This window comes from Rhineura floridana, chromosome 19 (genome assembly GCF_030035675.1).
Source record: "Rhineura floridana isolate rRhiFlo1 chromosome 19, rRhiFlo1.hap2, whole genome shotgun sequence".
Classification (NCBI taxonomy): domain Eukaryota; kingdom Metazoa; phylum Chordata; class Lepidosauria; order Squamata; family Rhineuridae; genus Rhineura; species Rhineura floridana.
Genome location: NC_084498.1, coordinates 28106123 through 28125754, shown reverse-complemented (window position 1 = coordinate 28125754; position 19632 = coordinate 28106123). Strand labels below are relative to the sequence as shown.

Below are 19632 nucleotides of genomic sequence, written 5' to 3'. Positions count from 1 at the left end.
TGGCATAGAAATAAGTATACTAAGGAACAAGGAGTAGGATATGAGCTAGGCAGATGGAGTAAGGGCCATGTGCAACTGTGAGGAAAGAGGATCTGTACTGGACACGTACAAACTTCTAGCCTCTTCCAGCAACCAAAAAGAACAAGGTGCCAGACAGGTGTATCACTCCCTTTTGTGCACTATTTCTGTTATGACTGGCCTAAGCCACTACTACGCTAGATGGAACACTGATTCAATTTGATTTTAGTGGAAAGGAAAACCTTAGAAGTCAATACTCACTGACATCAAAAGCAGCTTTCAGAGCCTGGATATCGGTGGCAACGCCAGAGACTCGGTAGATGCCCACCTCCTCCATGCCACGGCGCTCAATCTCCTCCACACACTGGCGCACAATGTAAGGCACCTTTGACCTCTCTCTCCTGCAAAAAGGAGCCCAGTTCACTAACAACAAACCATGCTTAACATGGCAGCTTTTTAATGCAACTGCTTGCCTATAAGAGTCTTCCTGCTTCTCCCAGATTTTTGAATCCCTCTATCTAAAGAGTTTTATTCAGAGGAAGGTGATGTCCAAGAAAATACATTTAATTTCACTTATAAAAATGGCATCTAGTTGTTTAATATGTCATCACAATCGTACCTGTTTAATTTTTCAACCTTTGCATTTTTTTTCTTTGCCAACCAAATCAGCAAGTCATAGATTTTGGATAAGATACCACTAGGTTGCTGTAAACCGCCCAGAGAGCTTCGGCTATGGGGTGGTATACAAGTGCAATCAATCTATCAATCAATCAATCGACTTAAATTTTAGCAAAAGTTTTTTTAAGAAATGATTCTTACAAATGTGCTCATCGTTGTTATTTGGAAATAGTGAAACAGGGATCTACTTTTCTTTCTCATATTTGCAAATGTCACTATACTGGTTTCTTTGTTTTTTTAAAAATAATCCTGCATAAAATCATCACATTCCCAAACCTGCAAATTCCCAATTAATGTTCTTACCTTAAGTTTTAAATTTAAAATATTCTCTTCCCCTGTTCTCCCCCCCAAAAGTGGAGGTGGTGGTAAGATGCTCAGCAACTAATAAGATACCTTCGTTCTCCAGAGGGGAAAAAGGCATTCCTGGGGCAACAAGGTGACAGGTTCTTTGCAGCAGGCCTATTGTGGGTACTTCCACACAGTTGTTTATTAGGGATTTGTTGTTGGTCACGAGTGCCAGTTTTGTGCACATGACATCATCCTCATCAAAATGTCATTCCCATATTCCCCCTCTCCCATTTAATCTGGATTTACTGTTCCTGTAGAGTTTTAACTTAATAAATTTTCTATGGGAAAGGAAAAGCTGGATTAAACAGGAAACTTGCATGTGATTTATTTATTTATTGTACTTATATACCGCCCCATAGCTGAAGCTCTCTGTGTGGTTTACAGTAACTGAAAACATTAAAACAAATATATAAATTTAAAAACACATCTTTTAAAAAAACACATGCTAAAATGCCTGGGAGAAGAGGAAAGAGATAGCATTTTGAGTAGGATGGCGTTGTGTGGACACTGCACAAACCTTCCATGCATGGGCAGCATGGAATCCACAGTAAGCTGCTGTCTGGGATCACCTTATGACTAGGAACAGATAATTATTTTGTTAAAAGGGCTGAAAGGGGTTTGAGAAAGGTTTTGTTTCCCATGGTGTAAATATAGTTTTAATTTATCCCACAGTCACTTCTGGCCACACAGTTTGGCAGTTTTTCTAACAATACAGAAAAAATAAATTTAAATCAGTACCATCCTTTTGACAGAGGTGATAATTGTGTGTAAATTCACACATGCACACACAAAAGTAGCAATCCCTCTTTCAACTACCTCCAGCTCTTGAAAAACTACAGGCTGCTTACATTTTTAAAGCAGACATTTAGGCCCTATTTCTGATCTGCTGCTAAGCTTATAGGTGTCATTTTGAAGCACTGGCCAGCCCATGACATCCAGTGCTCCTTGAAATTATAAAGTTCATTGACGTACAGAAAGATAACAGGTCCAACACTGGCACCCACATCATCTCATCTCAACATAATTAGATTTCTAGGCATATGTTCCAACTGGGCTATAAAATTTTACCTAGATAGCCAGAACATTTGTCTGACTCGAGAGAATCATACTTTTTTTTAAAAAGTAATGCTGATGTTTGGGAAAACTAAAAGCCCAATTCAACTTCAGTAGTCTTGCTTCTGCCCAAAGAATAATGATTTCCTCCCAAGTTCTCCAGCGCTAATAAACACTTTGCTGGCAAATGAGTCATAACTAAAGATCGGGTTAAAACAAATACAGCAGCACCCAGATGGTGTGAACGTTTTTCGAGTGTGGAACACAACGGCTGCAGCTCAGTAGCCTGGAAAATCCCCATTATGAGTCATCCCACAGGAGAGGAAGAGACCAGAGCTGGTTCCGGAGCATGGCATAGCGCATGATGTTCAAAGTAAACAAATTCTAGCTCCAAGCATAAGGGCATGAGGATATTCATGCAGCTCTCTATGAAGATGATGCAGGTAGCAAAATAGATACGTCCTCCACCCAAACTATTCAAAGGAAAGCAGGCAAATAATATGTGGTTACTTCTGTTCACTTGTCAGCACAGTGAAAGCCTTAAGACAAAACCCTGGATTAAAAGAAAAAAAGGAAGAGATAACTCACTTGGTGACAACTGCAATCTTTACTCCAAATACTCCTGTTTGCTTGCGGGAGGGCATCCTCTTTAAGCTGAACTCCCTGCTTGTGAACTTCACGGAGAGCTTCACTTCAACCTTGGAGAAAAAGAAGATTCACAGTTACTTTTTCCAATAACATTTCTTGTTACTGGATTCTTTTAAAAATAGTTTTTATTAAATTTTTGTAGGCACCAAAGACAGAAAAACATGAAATATAAAACAATTTGTGTTGGATTTTTCTCATTGCAAATCATTTAAAAACTGCTTTCGTGGTCCAGCTACACTTAATAAAGTATGGGCTTGGATGCAGGTGACCTGGCTCTGTCCTGAACTCCACAGTTCTGGCTGGGTTACTTGCATTCAACCCAAACCCATTTCTCTTGGGAAAACTGCATAGAATAATGAACCTAATGCCCCCTTCTCAATGGCATACCACACTAGTTTCATGTCATGACAGAGTCCTCTGAGACTCTTCAAAATAACAAGCTAAAATACTGAAATGGGTAGAAATAACGCTTTAAAAATACATGGTCTGATACAAATTGAAAAAGAAGGGAAAACATGTCACTAGCTAAGGTATTTTTATTATTTTAGGCCAGGTGAGTCTCACATGTGGCTGTCGTATGGCTCACCGAATATTGCTTGGACTACTACTTACATAATCCCTGAGGCTTAACATCTGGAGGGCCACAGGTCAGCCATTCCTGTTTTCAGCCTTGCAAAATTTTGTTTCTGGAGTTTACACTGAAAACAGTGCTGTTTCATTAAGAATCAAGGCCTCCTATACCTGCTTTTATCACTACTTTAAATTCTCATTTCTGATAGTTTGCTTTTGTTTTTTACTGTGTTCTATTGTCCACTGTTTATTAAAACAAAATTTGTAAGCTACTTTAAGTATATGTCAGTATGGAAAAATGGCATAAAGTACATAAATAAAAGCAGCCATGCATACTGTGAACAGCTTATCCAAGCTTATTAAGAAGACAGCATTCAGATAGCAAGTCTCATTTGATACTGAATGAGCAAAGAGATATCTATATTTCATGTAAGATTTTGTATGTTGCATGAGATTTTAATATTTTTGAAATATTAAACCTGAAAAATATTGCACCTGAAAACAGTATCTTTCATTTAGAGTGGTTTCTCCACACAAAATAGCTTTTCTCTGGTTGAAAATGGAAATGGACTGCCTTCAAGTCGATCCCAACTTATGGCAACCCCATGAATAGGATTTTCATGGTAAGCGGTATTCAGAGGTGGTTTACCATTGCCTTCCTCTGAGGCTGAGAGGCAGTGACTGGCCCAAGGTCGCCCAGGGAGCTTCATGGCTGTGTGGGGATTTGAACCCTGGTCTCCCAGGTCGTAGTCCAGCACTCTAACCACTACACCACACTGGCTCTCTGGTTTCTCTGGTTAAGTAGAGCTTAATAATACAGCTCATTGAAGAGGCAATGTACGGAGGTGCCCGTTCTAAAAAGATTCTTCTGTGTGCCATTCTTTGTCAAAGAGCTATGCCAACTTTACCCATATTTTTTTAAAAAGGGAACAGGACTCCAGTGGTTACAGATAAGCAGCTCTGAGCCTGTGGCACTGATCCGTTGAGAATTTTTCTGGCACAAGCCTCACTGAAGTGATGGGGAGCATGTGCCACTCCCATTAATTTCCGCGGAGCAGAACCTGGTGCCCTCCAGATGTTTTGGACTACAACTCCCATCAGGCCCCAGCCAGCAAAACGTTTGGAGGGTGCTAGTCTCAGGAAAGGCTTGAGTAGACAATAACTTTTTTTTCTAGTTGTGTCCTTTAGACTGTAAGCCTGTGGGCAGGGAGTGTCTTTGTTGTTTTTATTAATATTTTGTAAGCCATTCTGGCAGGCTTTTCAGCTGAGGAGTAGGATAAAAATGGCTTTAAATAAATAAAATAAATATGTGTGCAGGTCTTGTACAATGTCTGAGAAACAACAATATTTGACTACAGGTCTTTGGTGACTAGGAGCACAAGACCTGAAAAGCCAATGCAGAAAGAAACAGGCAGGAGCAGCCAGTTTGTGATTCAGAATTCTCTGTACTTACTCCATTCATCAAGATGACAGTGCGTTGCCAGTCTTTATCTTGCAGTGTCTGTGGATCGAGCTGAAAAATGGGAAGTTTTTAGCGAGTAAGCAAACAGGGGCAGAAACCAAATAGGCTACCTATTACTCACATCTAGTTAGCATAGCATGCAAGTCACAGATTTGCAACATCAAGTGTATCAGGAGAATCCTACTAGATTGTCCTATAAAACAAAAAGCAAGATTATGGCACTCAAGTCTCAAAATAAAAGTTTTAGAACAGTCTTCTTCAGTCTAGTGCCCTCCAGCTGTTTTGGACTACAGCTGTGAATAGCACCTGTAGTCCACAACTGATGTAGTGCACCACATTAGAAAAGCCTGCCTTAGAAATATCTCAGTGCCCTTTCACTTCAGTTTTCCTTTGTCACGTGCCTCTGTATGGGGAAAAAAGGAGCCAATGTGTTTGACAACATAAATTGTGAAAGCAACATGTAAGTTACACAAAAAAGCAGATGCATTTAGCTACCACATATATCTTACTATTCTCATCACAGATGTTTAAAAACATTTGTTTTTGATTTTTGCACAGGTTACACACAGCTGTCTGATAACCTAGCAGAGGTGTTCCGGCAGAGACCCTAGTAGAGAGTCTGGTTTGCTGAGCTTGTTCAGCCTCACTCTGGCCTCCCCAAAAATCAGTTTTGGAGACTCAGGGCCAACTCCAGGCCCTAGATGAAGTGGTAAACCTGTCTCTGAACTGCACCACTGAGATGACTACAGGTTGCGTGTATCATAAGATAAAGTTCTTACATGAAAATTCCATATGCACAGAAAACTAGCATGCTAGGAAAAGAGCTGGAAAACGTTCAATGTGCAGGGAATTGTGTTTTTGTAAAGAGTATTTAGTCATCTGAGCCCTCAGCTGCATTCTGAAGTGGTACAGTCCAGGTACAGGTTCATCACTTCATATCTGAGAATTAGGTCTTTGCCTCTACCTGTTGAGATCCCCCCACCATTACTGCTAATAAATGGAAGCAGTTCCTTAACCAGCACAAAGCAATTAGCATGGGGTGGTGGTGGTAGAGAGAGAGACAGACAGACAGACAGCACAAGGGTAAAGCCAACCTTTCCTTAACATACTTTGCCACAGACTCGGAGCCACAGAGTAGTACTTCTGTTGTGTGTGTGTTTCCCAGTTGAATCCAGCCAAGTCCTGCAGCAACAGCTATGGGAGAAATACTTGAACACTCCCTGGGTGGTGAAGTGGGTCATCAGTAGCTCCCACATCTCTGACTGTGCTGTGTGTTCATATTGTGCTGTGAAGCCCAGTAAGTCTACTCTTGTTCTGTCAGGGGCTTTTTAATGTGAATTCCACCTGAAGGACCTGCCCACTCCAGTTTGGCAGCCTAGGTCCCAAAAAGCCATCTGTAATCTTTTTTTTCCTTTCAAAAGTGTTTCTGAGATAGGGGTGGGAATTCTGTACTTCCAGAGATTTCCCTCATCAAGTTTGTTATTTTCCCAGAAGTGAGAGGAAATAGCTTCTGAAGTGTCTGGTTTCCTTTGTGGAACTATTGAGCTCACATTCTTCACCACCACCGTTTTCAGAAGCTGACAGGAATAGCCCTTCACAACACTATTCTCACAGAACGAACAGTCCACTCAGACTTGGGATGCAATTCATCTGCTGCTCATGTGCCATACCTCTGTGCCAGGTATTGCTGCAGAGCATGAAATGGGAGCATGTTCATCTACAGCACAGCTCCGGTCTGAAACTTGCATTATTTATTGCAAGTCACTTTTGAGTTTCTATGAAAACAAAACCCTTCTACATAAATAAATGGAAATGCTGCCTAAGGTATTATCTGGGGATTCAACCAATAGAAGGCCGGCTGGGATGATATTCCGAAGTTAGGCATCAAGTCACACCTCTATTAAAAAAAACTGTATTTCTACTGAACAAGTGCCACCTTTTTGCATCCAGCAGCAGAGCAAGAATGCAAGGCTAAATATGGTTTTAACTACTGAGTTCCATTCAACTGAATCTGAAAGCACCTTGGGATTTATGAGCTCTCAGCAAGTGTTCAGAAAAAGGCCAGCGCTATCCCAAGAGGCTTCTCCTAGCCTGAAATGCTGGCATATGAATGCAGATGCCACCCAAACATTCTTCATTCTATTGACCCTGGAAAGTAGTTTGATTACATATTTTTAAAGCATTAATGGTACCTCACAGCAAGCAATGAGTTTCACTAACAGTAATACTAAAAGAAAAATATATTATTAATTGTGAGTTTAAGAAATTAGCTATGTGGAATCTCTCTGACGGTGTTGGTGACTGAGCATAGGACTGTATGCATCATACACAGCAGCCTCCCGCAACCTCTTGTCCTTCGGATGATTTGGACTACAAATCTGATCAGCCCAAGCCAGCATGGACATATGATGGTGGGACTGATGGGAGCATGGCCGTGCCAGCTATGGCTGAGGAATTGTTATCCCAACACCATCTGGAGGGCACCAGGTTGGCAAAGGCCACTACAAAATGGGGAGAGGGAGAATTACGTATGTCCCCTTGAGTTAATTTTATTTATAAAGAAATACAAGTATATGTCCTGCTACTGAGTGATGGGGCCTCCCTCCCACTTAAAAAAAAACATGCCCAGTTTAGAGTAACGATACCAGCAGCCCAATATCCTGCTTCTTCTGGCACTATTAAAGAACCTAAACAACAAACAACTAAAAAAACAAGACATGGACAAAGGAGGAGGAAGTCAGTCCTGACAAGGCCACTGGTAGGAATGACAAAAGATGTAACAGGAAGTATATGTTTGGAGGGATTGTATTCTGTAACAGCAGCTTTGCCATTCCAAGCTGGCCAGACCAACAAGGGTGGCGCAGAGAAGAGTAGACAGACCAAACAGCCAGTCTGGAAATAAAAACAAAAAAGTGGGTAGCAAACAGAAAGGCACAGATTTAAATCTATTTATAGTGTGACTGACTGGAAAGCCCAGATGAATCACGCATGTAGAAGACAACTGTTTGACATGAGCCCTGTGGACATGTTGGGCAATATAATTTCCCTGAAACAAAGCAGTGGCAAAATCGCAATGGTGCACTAGTGACATCATCCATGTATTTGGGTGGATTCACACGTTCACTTTTCTGCTGCCACATGACAAGTCTTGCAGTTGACCCAAGGTAAGATCCTTATGGAAGCTGGCTTTTGTGAGAGGGCTTTATCTCACAGACCACAATGCAATTGTCAGGACTGAAGAAGAAAAGAATCTAGATTGTTATCCTGTGGTAACAAGCACATTTGGCTCTTTCTCATTAAGAAATGGAATTAAAATGCACATGTGCATCTAATCGCAGTGGTAGCTTGTCAAACATACTTTCAGTCCAATTATGGAATGTTGAGATAAGCTTCTGCCCACACACACACATTCTCAGACTGTATAGCCACATGCACTCTGAAAAACCAAGGAGATCACCAGAAAGAGATTAGAAAGATATGTACGTGCAGGAAAATATGATCATTTATTTATGTTAACAGCAAAGTGAGATTTAAAAGATACTACTCAGACATCTTTGCCATTGGACAGAAAAAATCTTGGCAAAGACAGGTAGATATTTTGGGGTTTGAAGACCACAGCATGAACTGGAAAGAAGGAGAAAATACGCTGAAGCAGAAATACTGAATAGAGGTCCTGCAAATCCTATAGTTGAAGACTTCATTGTGCAAATAAATATAACTACTGAAAATAGGCGTTTGGAACAAGGAGCTAGTGTCGCATCTAGATCACCACTTGTCACCAACCCTGTACCTTCTTGGTGCTGCTGAAAAGTAAAAGGAATATATGAACTTCCTGTAGATTTAGTGCAGCCTCCTCCAACCTGTTGCCCTCCAGCTATTTTGGACTATAACTCCCATTACTTCCACCTGACTCCCTTCCTTGGAGATTTTGTCTGAGGTGTCTAGACAAGAGGAAAAAGTCACGTCCACAGGGAAACTAGGCTAGAGAAGACAGCAACAGTTTGTACATCAAACCCCTTCCCAAGACCAGCCCCAGGCAATCTTCAATCATGCAAGGTTTACAGCAGTAAAGAAAAGGATGCCATTTTGGTCAGTGCTAAGCAGGCATATCCCCATCCAGGGGGTACAAGGAGCTCTCCATTCAAAGTGCCCAGACAACATGACAGTGAAAGAACAGACGTGACTTTGCTGCCCATGGAAAGAGACTGGCTTCATGCCGTTCATTCCAAGTAAACCAATCAGTATTTGCTGCTGTGACGCAATGACAGAAAACCAAGAAAGATGCAATGCCGCCATTTTGCAACAAAAATATCCAGGAATCTTGTTGCACTTAAAAGATTCATGGAGGATAAGGCTATCCAGTGGCTACTACCTGCAACAGCTATGCTCTGTCTCTAGTGTCAGAGGCACTAAATGCCAGTTGCTGGGAATCACAAAGAGGCAGAGTGCTGTTGCACCTAAGTCCTGCTTGCAGTCTTCCCATTGGGGCATCTGGCTGGCTGGCCACTGTGAGAACACGATGCTGGACTAGATGGGCCTTGCTCTGACTCAGCTTCAAGGATCTCATGTTCTTATTAACATAATGGCTGTGACAGAAGCTTTTGAAGGCAAGATCCTACTCCATAGGGAGCTTGTATGTGCATGTGCCACCCTGGGCTCCTCCTGCTGGGAGGAAGGGCAGGATACAAATCAAGTAAATAAATGTGCAAGTATGTGATAGGAAAGAGTCTAGTAAGGGGACTATTCTGCAAGGGGAAATTAAAAACTGAAGGAACACACAGAATGCACCTTCTAATTCCAGTTTACAAGTGACATCAAATGCTACAGGAATTGACATGCACATATGCAGAGCAATTGTGAGTTGCTGCTATTTTTAGTGTGAATGGAAAACTAGAGGGCTTCAAAAGAGTAACATTCTGAGCAAAACCTCCCCCAAATCCCAACATAAAAATTCTATGGAACTCTGGCAAATAAACAGTTATCCCTCCCCACAAACAAAAAAGAGCTACTCATTTTCCAGAGGAGAGACCAGATGATGAAACAGGAAACATTTAAGTCGCTGCCTGCTGCTTCTGTGGAAAACAGCCATGCTTTTGCACATACAGACTCAGTTGATGGGTTTCCTTCCTTTTCAGCCAGCATGTAACACACAGAGCGAGCGAGCTAATAAACATTCCTCACCCAGCTCCATCCGCCAAGGCTCACTGCCTTCACCACATCACAAAGAGCTGCATGATTCACAAATCCCAGAAGTGAGATTTCCAATCAAGATAATAGTGGATTAGCAACACACAATTGGATGGTTAAACCAAAATAATTTATACCTTGTTCTAGCTGAGAGAGGGATGGGAAACCTCATGGCTGACCCCATCCAGAGGTCTTGCCAAGTTCCCATCATGTCCAAAAAAAGAGCACCAGACTTTCCCGAGAGCAGGCTCTGGTGTGGAAAACGACATCTTTATCAGGGCAAATAGCAAAAGCTAATCAAGCACCTGAATGCTGCTCTACGCAAACATGGCCAGCTTGCCTTTGGAAGGAAATGGATTCCAACACCCTACCTGGATTTGGCCTTTGCCCATGATTCGGTCTGTGGCCTCCCCATCTTCTTTGGTAAGCTTGGTTTTGTTGTAGCACTTTTCATAGCACAAGATCCGCAGCGTCTGTGAGCCCTCCAGTTCTATCTCAAATTCCTGTAAAAAGAGAATGGTAGCAGAGTTAATGGAGGGAACACAGTTCACTCCTCACAGCAAGGATAGCCAACAAGGTGCCCTCTAGATGTTTGGGACTATAACTCCTATCAGCCCCAGCCAGCATGGCCAATGGCTAGGATGAGTTGAAAGAGTTGTAGGCCAATGACATCTGGAGGACACCACATTTGGCTACCCATTCTCCTAGAATCCCAGCACTGCAGAGATTTCTTGGGAATATGAGCCACGCAAAACCATTTCTTGCAGGCATTCGGCTCCTAATTTTGGAGGGCTTTTGGAGGACTTTGATGCTGTAGCTTCATTGCCTTTATATTTTGTATTTTTTTATCTTTTCATTTTTAAAAAAAAATATACTAGTTTTAATCTTTTATTGACTGTAAATCACTTTGGGTTCAGGTGGTGAAGAATTGTGACTAACAAATTTAATAAATAAATAAAAATAAAAATTCATGGAAGGGTATCTTGAAGCAGACAGATTCGGTTCCCTAACTGAGGGGTTCAAACTAACGTCTTCTGCTCAGTCAAAAGAAGATGCAAGATGTAGTTGAAGTATTTGTTTCTAAGACTTACTATGATCTCCTAGTGAATTTTCAAAGATGGATTTGATGAAGACAGGTTGATGCCTATAGGTTGAAAGTCCAAAAGGTTAACTCTCCCCCCTCCTCTATTGAAACAAATGGCAAGGGCACAAGGCACAGCCACACAGGCTCAAAAAACCAGACAACTGAATTTGGTTATGACCATTTTGCAAATAGGATGAATTCTTGGAACCATTTTTACATAGACAGTGGCAGAAAGGTGAAGACTTCTCCCTATTAGGAACATGCCATGACACAAATCTTCTACAGGAATCAAAAGGAACCTCCCTGATGCACCACCAAAGAAGAAAGTATTGAAATTGGGGCAAGCAAGACCACTGGACTCTTTCTTAAAGGCTCTGACCAAGAGAGGAGATGAAGAGAGCACCACTACATCCTACCTCGTTCCAGTTCGGCTCTGCTGTGTCTCTGTAAACTCTCGTTTTTGCCTTGTTCACAAAGTACCCAAAGGAATCCACTTCTAAGGTGCAGTACAGATCTAGGAGGAGGATGACAAAGAAGCAATGATTCAGTTAGGGTCACTAGCACCTCTCGCAGTTGCCTCAGTCAACTCCGTCAGACAGTGTGCTTACATTCAGGGTCTGACTACTGGCCAGTCACTACAGTGGTGATCAACATTTCACAGTACCTCTCAAAGGAGGGTGCTTTCTTCAGTGCCCTGGTGTTGTCTATCATGCAGATACCTGCTCTCTGGAGGGTAAGGGGTGGCAGATGGAGGGGCTTTCCTCCAGACTGAATAGCTCTTCCCCCCCAAGTCTCTGTTTTTTTCCAGCACCACTCCAAGGCAAAGAATGTGTTACATGCTCACTCTCATTCCTGACAATTATCCCACAAGGTTGATTTCTAATCCCAATGGCAAATGATAACATTAATAGAATTCATTCCATTTCATTCTGTCATAGAACACCTTCCTTACATGCCAAGTTTCATTCACCAAGCTATCACCCTGTGCTCTGAGCCACAGTGCATATTAAAAGGATCCCTGGGTAGATTCCCCACACAGAAGCATACCCCTTGGCAGAGGTCCGTATATGGCAACCCCCAGGCTGAATGTGCCAGATGGGAGGCTGGCTAGCCAATCAGAACACCCTTCCTGCCCACCAAGGGTCAGCTCTCCTAACTGCCCCAAAATGCCAGCCGGCCACTACTGCTGTGCTGTGACAACCAACTTTGTATGTGCACCCGCTACCTAGTTGCAGAAGGAAAGCGCACTGGGCTGCGCAAAAAGCAGTTTCTCCAAAATGTGTCTGTGGAAGCAACATAACACAGGATTCTAGGAAGCTGCTGCCTTATACCAAGTCCATTGGTCCATCTAGCTCAGTATGGTCTACAATGACTGGCTGCAGCTCTTCAGGGTCTTCTGTCCCCTTTCATAAGAAGGCTTGTTCTAGAATACAGATAGCTGTAATGTTAAGGCGGCAGCAGCACCTCCCTGTGGGCAACCAGAGACCTGCTTAAACCCAGGGGGGCTTCATTTGGAAGTCATCATACTCAACATGACAGTTAATTGAGCTTGTTGCATTCACACACACCTGCCATGCATCTACAACTCACTTGAGCTCTGCTTGAAGCCACTGGCTGAATGGACAATGACATTCAGGAATCCATAGAGACCAGGGGACTCATCATCTGTGTTCAAAAATATACAAATGTCATAGTTAAAATGGCTCTGGGAATTCAGTGGGGAGGACAGATGGAATCTCCCAAGATCTGTTAACGCAGCAAGAATTCAATTTCTGTGAAAAGCGTGCGCATGTGCGTGCGTGCGTGTGTGTGTGTTTTTTTTTAAAGCTATAAGCACATTTCTCCCAGAGTTGGCAACCTGCTATGTATATTATTGTGGCTTGAGGAAAGTTCTGCTCCACAGTCTGTGGAGATTTATTCTCACAATGTTTCTCTGCAGCCATTCTGCCTTCTATGCTATTCAGTAGGGCCACTTGTTGATTTAGCATGCCCCAGTCTAAAAGTTCTGAGCAAAAGAAATTTAACATTCCAAAATCCAGAGTACATGAGTTGATATTTTGAAAAAGGCTTCTGGACTGAGAGAAAGCCACTGCTCCTTTTTTTTTACAGTCTAATGCTGAACTTGGTGGCTAACTTCATGCCTACTTTCGGAGCAGCAAAATGGGGCTACCACAAACCAAGGTGTGGTTTCTCTACATGCAGGAACTCTCAAGGTGTGCATAAAAATGTGTTTAAAAATGTCAGCCATGAAAAACAAAAAACAAATGGCCCAATGAGGACCAAGCATGCTCATTACCCTTCAGGGAGCACAGAATGTTGAGAGCTGAGGAGAGGAGGTGACATTACTGCTTTACCCCCAATTTCTCCCCCCACCCAACTCTCCCATACACAGCAGCCAGGAAAATATAAATGTACTCCAACATTACTCCTACACTGTGTTAATTCAGGTTGGAGCCAGAGGAGTAGACTCCTACTTATCTAGCCCTAAACCTCAACAGTCAGCACTACACAGCAATTATACTATAGCCCTTCCCCAACCTGGTGCCCTTCAGCTGTTTTGGACTCCCAGCTCCCATCAGCCCCAGCATCGCGCAGCTATGCTGGCTGGGCTGACGGGAGTTGGAGTGCTAGGCCACAGAAGTTAATGCTAGGTGAGCAGGAAGCTACTTTTAAGAACATAAGAACATAAGAAGAGCCTGCTGGATCAGGCCAGTGGCCCATCTAGTCCAGCATCCTGTTCTCACAGTGGCCAACCAGGTGCCTGGCTGAAGCCCGCAAGCAGGACCCGAGCGCAAGAACACTCTCCCCTCCTGAGGCTTCCGGCAACTGGTTTTCAGAAGCATGCTGCCTCTTACTAGGGTGCCAGAGCACAGCCATCACGGCTAGTAGCCATTGATAGCCCTGTCCTCCATGAATTTGTCTAATCTTCTTTTAAAGCCATCCAAGTTGGCGGCCATTACTGCATCTTGTGGGAGCAAATTCCATAGTTTAACTATGCACTGAGTAAAGAAGTACTTCCTTTTGTCTGTCCTGAATCTTCCAACATTCAGCTTCTTTGAATGTCCACGAGTTCTAGTATTATGGGAGAGGGAGAAGAACTTTTCTCTATCCACTTTCTCAATGCCATGCATAATTTTATACACTTCTATCATGTCTCCTCTGACCTGCCTTTTCTCTAAACTAAAAAGTCCCAAATGCTGCAAGCTTTCCTCGTAAGGGAGTCGCTCCATCCCCTTGATCATTCTGGTTGCCCTCTTCTGAACCTTTTCCAACTCTATAATATCCTTTTTGAGATGAGGCGACCAGAACTGTACACAGTATTCCAAATGCGGCCGCACCATAGATTTATACAACGGCATTATGATATCGGCTGTTTTATTTTCAATACCTTTCCTAATTATCGCTAGCATGGAATTTGCCTTTTTCACAGCTGCCGCACACTGGGTCGACATTTTCATCGTGCTGTCCACTACAACCCCGAGGTCTCTCTCCTGGTCGGTCACCGCCAGTTCAGACCCCATGAGCGTATATGTGAAATTAAGATTTTTTGCTCCAATATGCATAATTTTACACTTGTTTATATTGAATTGCATTTGCCATTTTTCCGCCCATTCACTCAGTTTGGAGAGGTCTTTTTGGAGCTCTTCGCAATCCCTTTTTGTTTTAACAACCCTGAACAATTTAGTGTCGTCAGCAAACTTGGCCACTTCACTGCTCACTCCTAATTCTAGGTCATTAATGAACAAGTTGAAAAGTACAGGTCCCAATACCGATCCTTGAGGGACTCCACTTTCTACAGCCCTCCATTGGGAGAACTGTCCGTTTATTCCTACTCTCTGCTTTCTGCTTCTTAACCAATTCCTTATCCACAAGAGGACCTCTCCTCTTATTCCATGACTGCTAAGCTTCCTCAGAAGTCTTTGGTGAGGTACCTTGTCAAACGCTTTTTGAAAGTCTAAGTACACTATGTCCACTGGATCACCTCTATCTATATGCTTGTTGACACTTTCAAAGAATTCTAATAGGTTACTGAGACAGGACTTTCCCTTGCAGAAGCCATGCTGGCTCTGCTTTAGCAAGGCTTGTTCTTCTATGTGCTTAGTTAATCTAGCTTTAATCATACTTTCTACCAGTTTTCCAGGGACAGAAGTTAAGCTAACTGGCCTGTAATTTCCGGGATCCCCTCTGGATCCCTTTTTGAAGATTGGCGTTACATTTGCCACTTTCCAGTCCTCAGGCACGGAGGAGGACCCGAGGGACAAGTTACATATTTTAGTTAGCAGATCAGCAATTTCACATTTGAGTTCTTTGAGAACTCTCGGGTGGATGCCATCCGGGCCCGGTGATTTGTCAGTTTTTATATTGTCCATTAAGCCTAGAACTTCCTCTCTCGTTACCACTATTTGTCTCAGTTCCTCAGAATCCCTTCCTGCAAATGTTAGTTCAGGTTCAGGGATCTGCCCTATATCTTCCACTGTGAAGACAGATGCAAAGAATTCATTTAGCTTCTCTGCAATCTCCTTATCGTTCTTTAGTACACCTTTGACTCCTTTATCATCCAAAGGTCCAATCGCCTCCCTAGATGGTCTCCTGCTTTGAATGTATTTATAGAATTTTTTGTTGTTGGTTTTTATGTTCTTAGCAATGTGCTCCTCAAATTCTTTTTTAGCATCCCTTATTGTCTTCTTGCATTTCTTTTGCCAGAGTTTGTGTTCTTTTTTATTTTCTTCATTCGGACAAGACTTCCATTTTCTGAAGGAATACTTTTTGCCTCTAAGAGCTTCCTTGACTTTGCTCGTTAACCATGCTGGCATCTTCTTGGCCCTGTACCTTTTCTGATCTGCGGTATGCACTCCAGTTGAGCTTCTAATATAGTGTTTTTAAACAACTTCCAAGGATTTTCGAGTGATGTGACCCTCTGGACTTTGTTTTTCAGCTTTCTTTTTACCAATCCCCTAATTTTTGTGAAGTTTCCTCTTTTGAAGTCAAATGTGACCATGTTGGATTTTCTTGGCAATTGGCCATTTACATGTATGTTTAATTTAATACTACTGTGGTCACTGCTCCCAATCGGTTCAACAACACTTACATCTCGCACCAGGTCCCGGTCCCCACTGAGGATTAAGTCCAGGGTTGCCGTCCCTCTGGTCGGTTCCATGACCAACTGGTCTAGGGAATAGTCATTTAGAATATCTAGAAACTTTGCTTCTTTGTCATGACTGGAACACATATGCGGCCAGTCTATGTCCGGGTAGTTGAAGTCACCCATTACTACCACATTTCCTAGTTTGGATGCTTCCTCAATTTCATATCTCATCTCAAGGTCTCCCTGAGCATTTTGATCAGGGGGACGATAGATCGTTCCCAGTATTAAGTCCCTCCTGGGGCATGGTATCACCACCCACAACGATTCTGTGGAGGAGTCTGCCTCTTTTGGGGTTTCGAGCTTGCTGGATTCAATGCCTTCTTTCACGTATAGAGCGACTCTGCCACCAATACGTCCTTCCCTGTCCTTCCGATATAGCTTATATCCAGGGATAACCGTATCCCACTGGTTTTCTCCATTCCACCAGGTCTCCGTTATGCTCACTATATCAATGCTCTCCTCTAAGACCAAGCACTCCAGTTCTCCCATCTTGGTTCGGAGGCTCCTAGCATTAGCGTACAGGCACTTGTAAGCAGTGTCTCTCTTCAAGTGTCTTTGGTACTTGTGGTTTGGCCTGTGGTAATTTTGCTCTTCTGAATTTATATGCTGGGCCCCTGCTCTCACAATGCCTACTTCTAGGCCTACCCCTTTTAAAATTTCATCATTTCTTTTGTTTTTATCCCAGGGGGAAGGTTTATTCCGAACCAGACCTTTCTCAGCTCCTGTCTAAACCCACTAGTCTCATGCTGTTTGAGAGGAGGAATTTCCCATTTATTTATCTCTCCCCTGCTTCCAAAAAGCCAAACTTAATAAATGCTACAGATTATGAGTTGGATAAAACTCTTGAAGCAAAAGGTCCTCTTCAGTCTCACATGGGGACCTTGCACCTCCTACGAAGCACTGAGACCCATGTGGCTTACGCACCAAAAATGGTCTCATCTTCGCACTGAAGGGACAGGAATGGCATGGCAATGAATCATTTCTTTTTAAGCACAAAACCCAGAGTGAGTGTCAGCCTGTGCCTGTTTCTAGAAGTGCCTTCCTACTGTGCAGTCCCAGTGCTATGCAAAAGGACACATCCAATACACACACCAGACACTAGTAGCCACTTGGAAATTCTCACTCTGAGTGCTGTCCACTGTTAGAGGCAAGATAGTGGAGTGAAATGTGATGGCGGATGAGGATGACTGGTCCTAATGTTCTCACCTTCTTTGTTTATCGTGAGGGGGATGTGATGCACAGTCTGAAGTTTCACACAGGAATTTGTCAGCATCTGGAGCTCCACTGAAGTCAGCGAGAAGCTTTTGAAGCCTGCAATTCAGAGGAGAATGCGTTCTCTGAACTGTGACAAAGACAGTTCTTTGATCTCCTGCAAACTTGGAGACAAATCAGTTAGGAGGAAAGGTGTGGGCCAGTAAACATTGGCCTCTTTGCTTTGAGAATTATTGCCACAAAGACATCTAGCAAGGATTCTTCAGGAGTGATCCTGGGAACAGAATACTATGATTCCTGGCTATCCTAGAAAAGTTCAGGCGGATGGCCAAACCCTACCAAGCAATTTTCCACATGGATGCACCTGTGGGAATCATGCAGTAGCCTTTTCTCACAGAGGAAAGACCCTCTTTCCAATGTACTGGGAGACTTCCCTCAACAAGTTTGCCTGCTCCTTCCTGGAAGTGATGGCTGGACTAGATAGCATCACTCCAGCAATGTTAAACACGGAATCCCAAGAAGATGCCACCTCTAGGGGAACAACATGCTGGGGGTCCTCATCTTTGGGGGCTCACTGGAGGGGTGGAAGCAACTGAAAGACGCTGATCCAAGGAAAATCATCTGTGTCTGGCACAGACCACAGTTGAGACTGGTTCACACATCTATAGGACATTCAGCAGCCCTCTCACAGAACAGTGGCATGCTTAGCCTTAGACATGCAAAAGGGCCAGCCCCAGGATCCTCTCCTATTTCCCCAAGCCCAGGATGCCTGTTGGCCCCATCTAGAAAAGTCAGAGTCTGGGCACTTACATTTCTTCTGCTGCTCGCGGATGATCTCTCGCCACTCTGCCCGTTCGTAATCAGATGAGATGAGGAATGTGTAACTCTGAGTGACAAAGAGACAGGTGGGGATAGGGATTATTTATTTGCTGGCTTATCCAACAGCTCAAAGTGATGTACAAAAAATAATCTAATGTGTTAAAATAGGATTATGCAAAGCTCATGATACAGACAACGTATTACAACCACCCCTCCTTTTTTTGGCAAGAGTTAACAGCATTCTCCTGGACAACGACAACACAATCAACTTCCTGTGACCTATATCACCTCTACAAGCTTTGGCCCAAGTAAGCAAGAGCTGCATCATCTAGGAGTGTCGTCCTGAGACCGGCTCCGCAGAGACACGGCCGAGTGCTTTAGGGGGGCATGTGGACACCCACAGAAGCACATTTCAGTTTACAGTGAAAATAACCTTTCATCTGTTGATGCATTAAATATATAGCACTGCATGGTTGTTGTTTTTTAAAGGATTTATTTTATTTTATTTTTTGTCTAATGTTGGAAAGACACCCAGCTTTTTTTTTTCCAAATAAAAGAATTCAGTCATGTGCAGACTTGCATTTTCACCAGGCTGTTCTTTTAAATGCATATACTTTGAAATACATGAAGAAAATGGTTCCATGTGTTTGGGAGATCTTGGGGAAGATACAAAGTGTGTCAACAATGACAGCTAAAGACTTGCATGCTGTCAACAAAGCAAGCAGCCTTTGAGGGGACAAAGTGCACAGACCATTTAATCCAGTGTCTGCTTCTCCTGTGAGTGTTTCCGCAGTCTGCCATCAGCTCCACCCAAACTCTACTCAAATACAAAGAGCTCTCAGAAGGTTACAAGATCCTGTGCCATTAGATGGGTTTAAAGTTCTGATATGTCAACATTTACCTTCAGAGATAATCTCTTTTTTAATTTATTGTATTGCAGGAGTGGATGAGAACAGTAGTTGCTGCAGGCTGCTTCCACACTGGGCACTCACTTTTTATGGGACATCTGCATGACCCATGAGTAAAGCATCCCCCTCTCATGGTTTTCCCTGCTGAGCCCCATTCAGGCCCCGTTCTTGCCACTGAACTCAGAAATCCACAATGCCTCTCACCTTGCCATTACGGTTATGCACTCGGAAGGCCATGTTAGGAGACATCAGCAGAAGCAAAGATTCCTGCTCTGAAAGCTTCTTTTTCAACCTCTCCAGATTTTTGCTGCCCTTATTAGCCCTCTGAGGAAGAGAAAAGCCCAAGAGGTGATCACATCCTGTCCTCATTTTACAACTCAATAAATGTAGGAACCTGGAGTTCACAAGAACCTCAACATTTGGGTTCCTTAAACCATAAATGTGGTTGTTGGTTTTAACCTATAAAGCCTTATGTGGTTCAGAACCCCTATACCTTACA

General features: G+C 43.0%; 1 protein-coding gene across 3 annotated transcripts in view; it reads right to left on the bottom strand.

The window, feature by feature from the left end:
- The window catches only part of BCR (BCR activator of RhoGEF and GTPase), a 93783-nt gene that overhangs the window by 10087 nt on the left and 64064 nt on the right, over positions 1 to 19632 (bottom strand). For all 3 annotated transcript variants that reach the window (XM_061603027.1, XM_061603028.1, XM_061603029.1), the window contains 9 exons: positions 19338 to 19457; positions 18217 to 18292; positions 17401 to 17505; positions 12639 to 12713; positions 11465 to 11562; positions 10336 to 10467; positions 4769 to 4828; positions 2686 to 2795; positions 280 to 419 (listed from right to left, as the gene is read on the bottom strand). In XM_061603027.1, coding sequence (XP_061459011.1) covers positions 280 to 419; positions 2686 to 2795; positions 4769 to 4828; positions 10336 to 10467; positions 11465 to 11562; positions 12639 to 12713; positions 17401 to 17505; positions 18217 to 18292; positions 19338 to 19457 — 916 coding nt within the window. The remainder of the gene's footprint in view (positions 1 to 279; positions 420 to 2685; positions 2796 to 4768; positions 4829 to 10335; positions 10468 to 11464; positions 11563 to 12638; positions 12714 to 17400; positions 17506 to 18216; positions 18293 to 19337; positions 19458 to 19632) is intronic.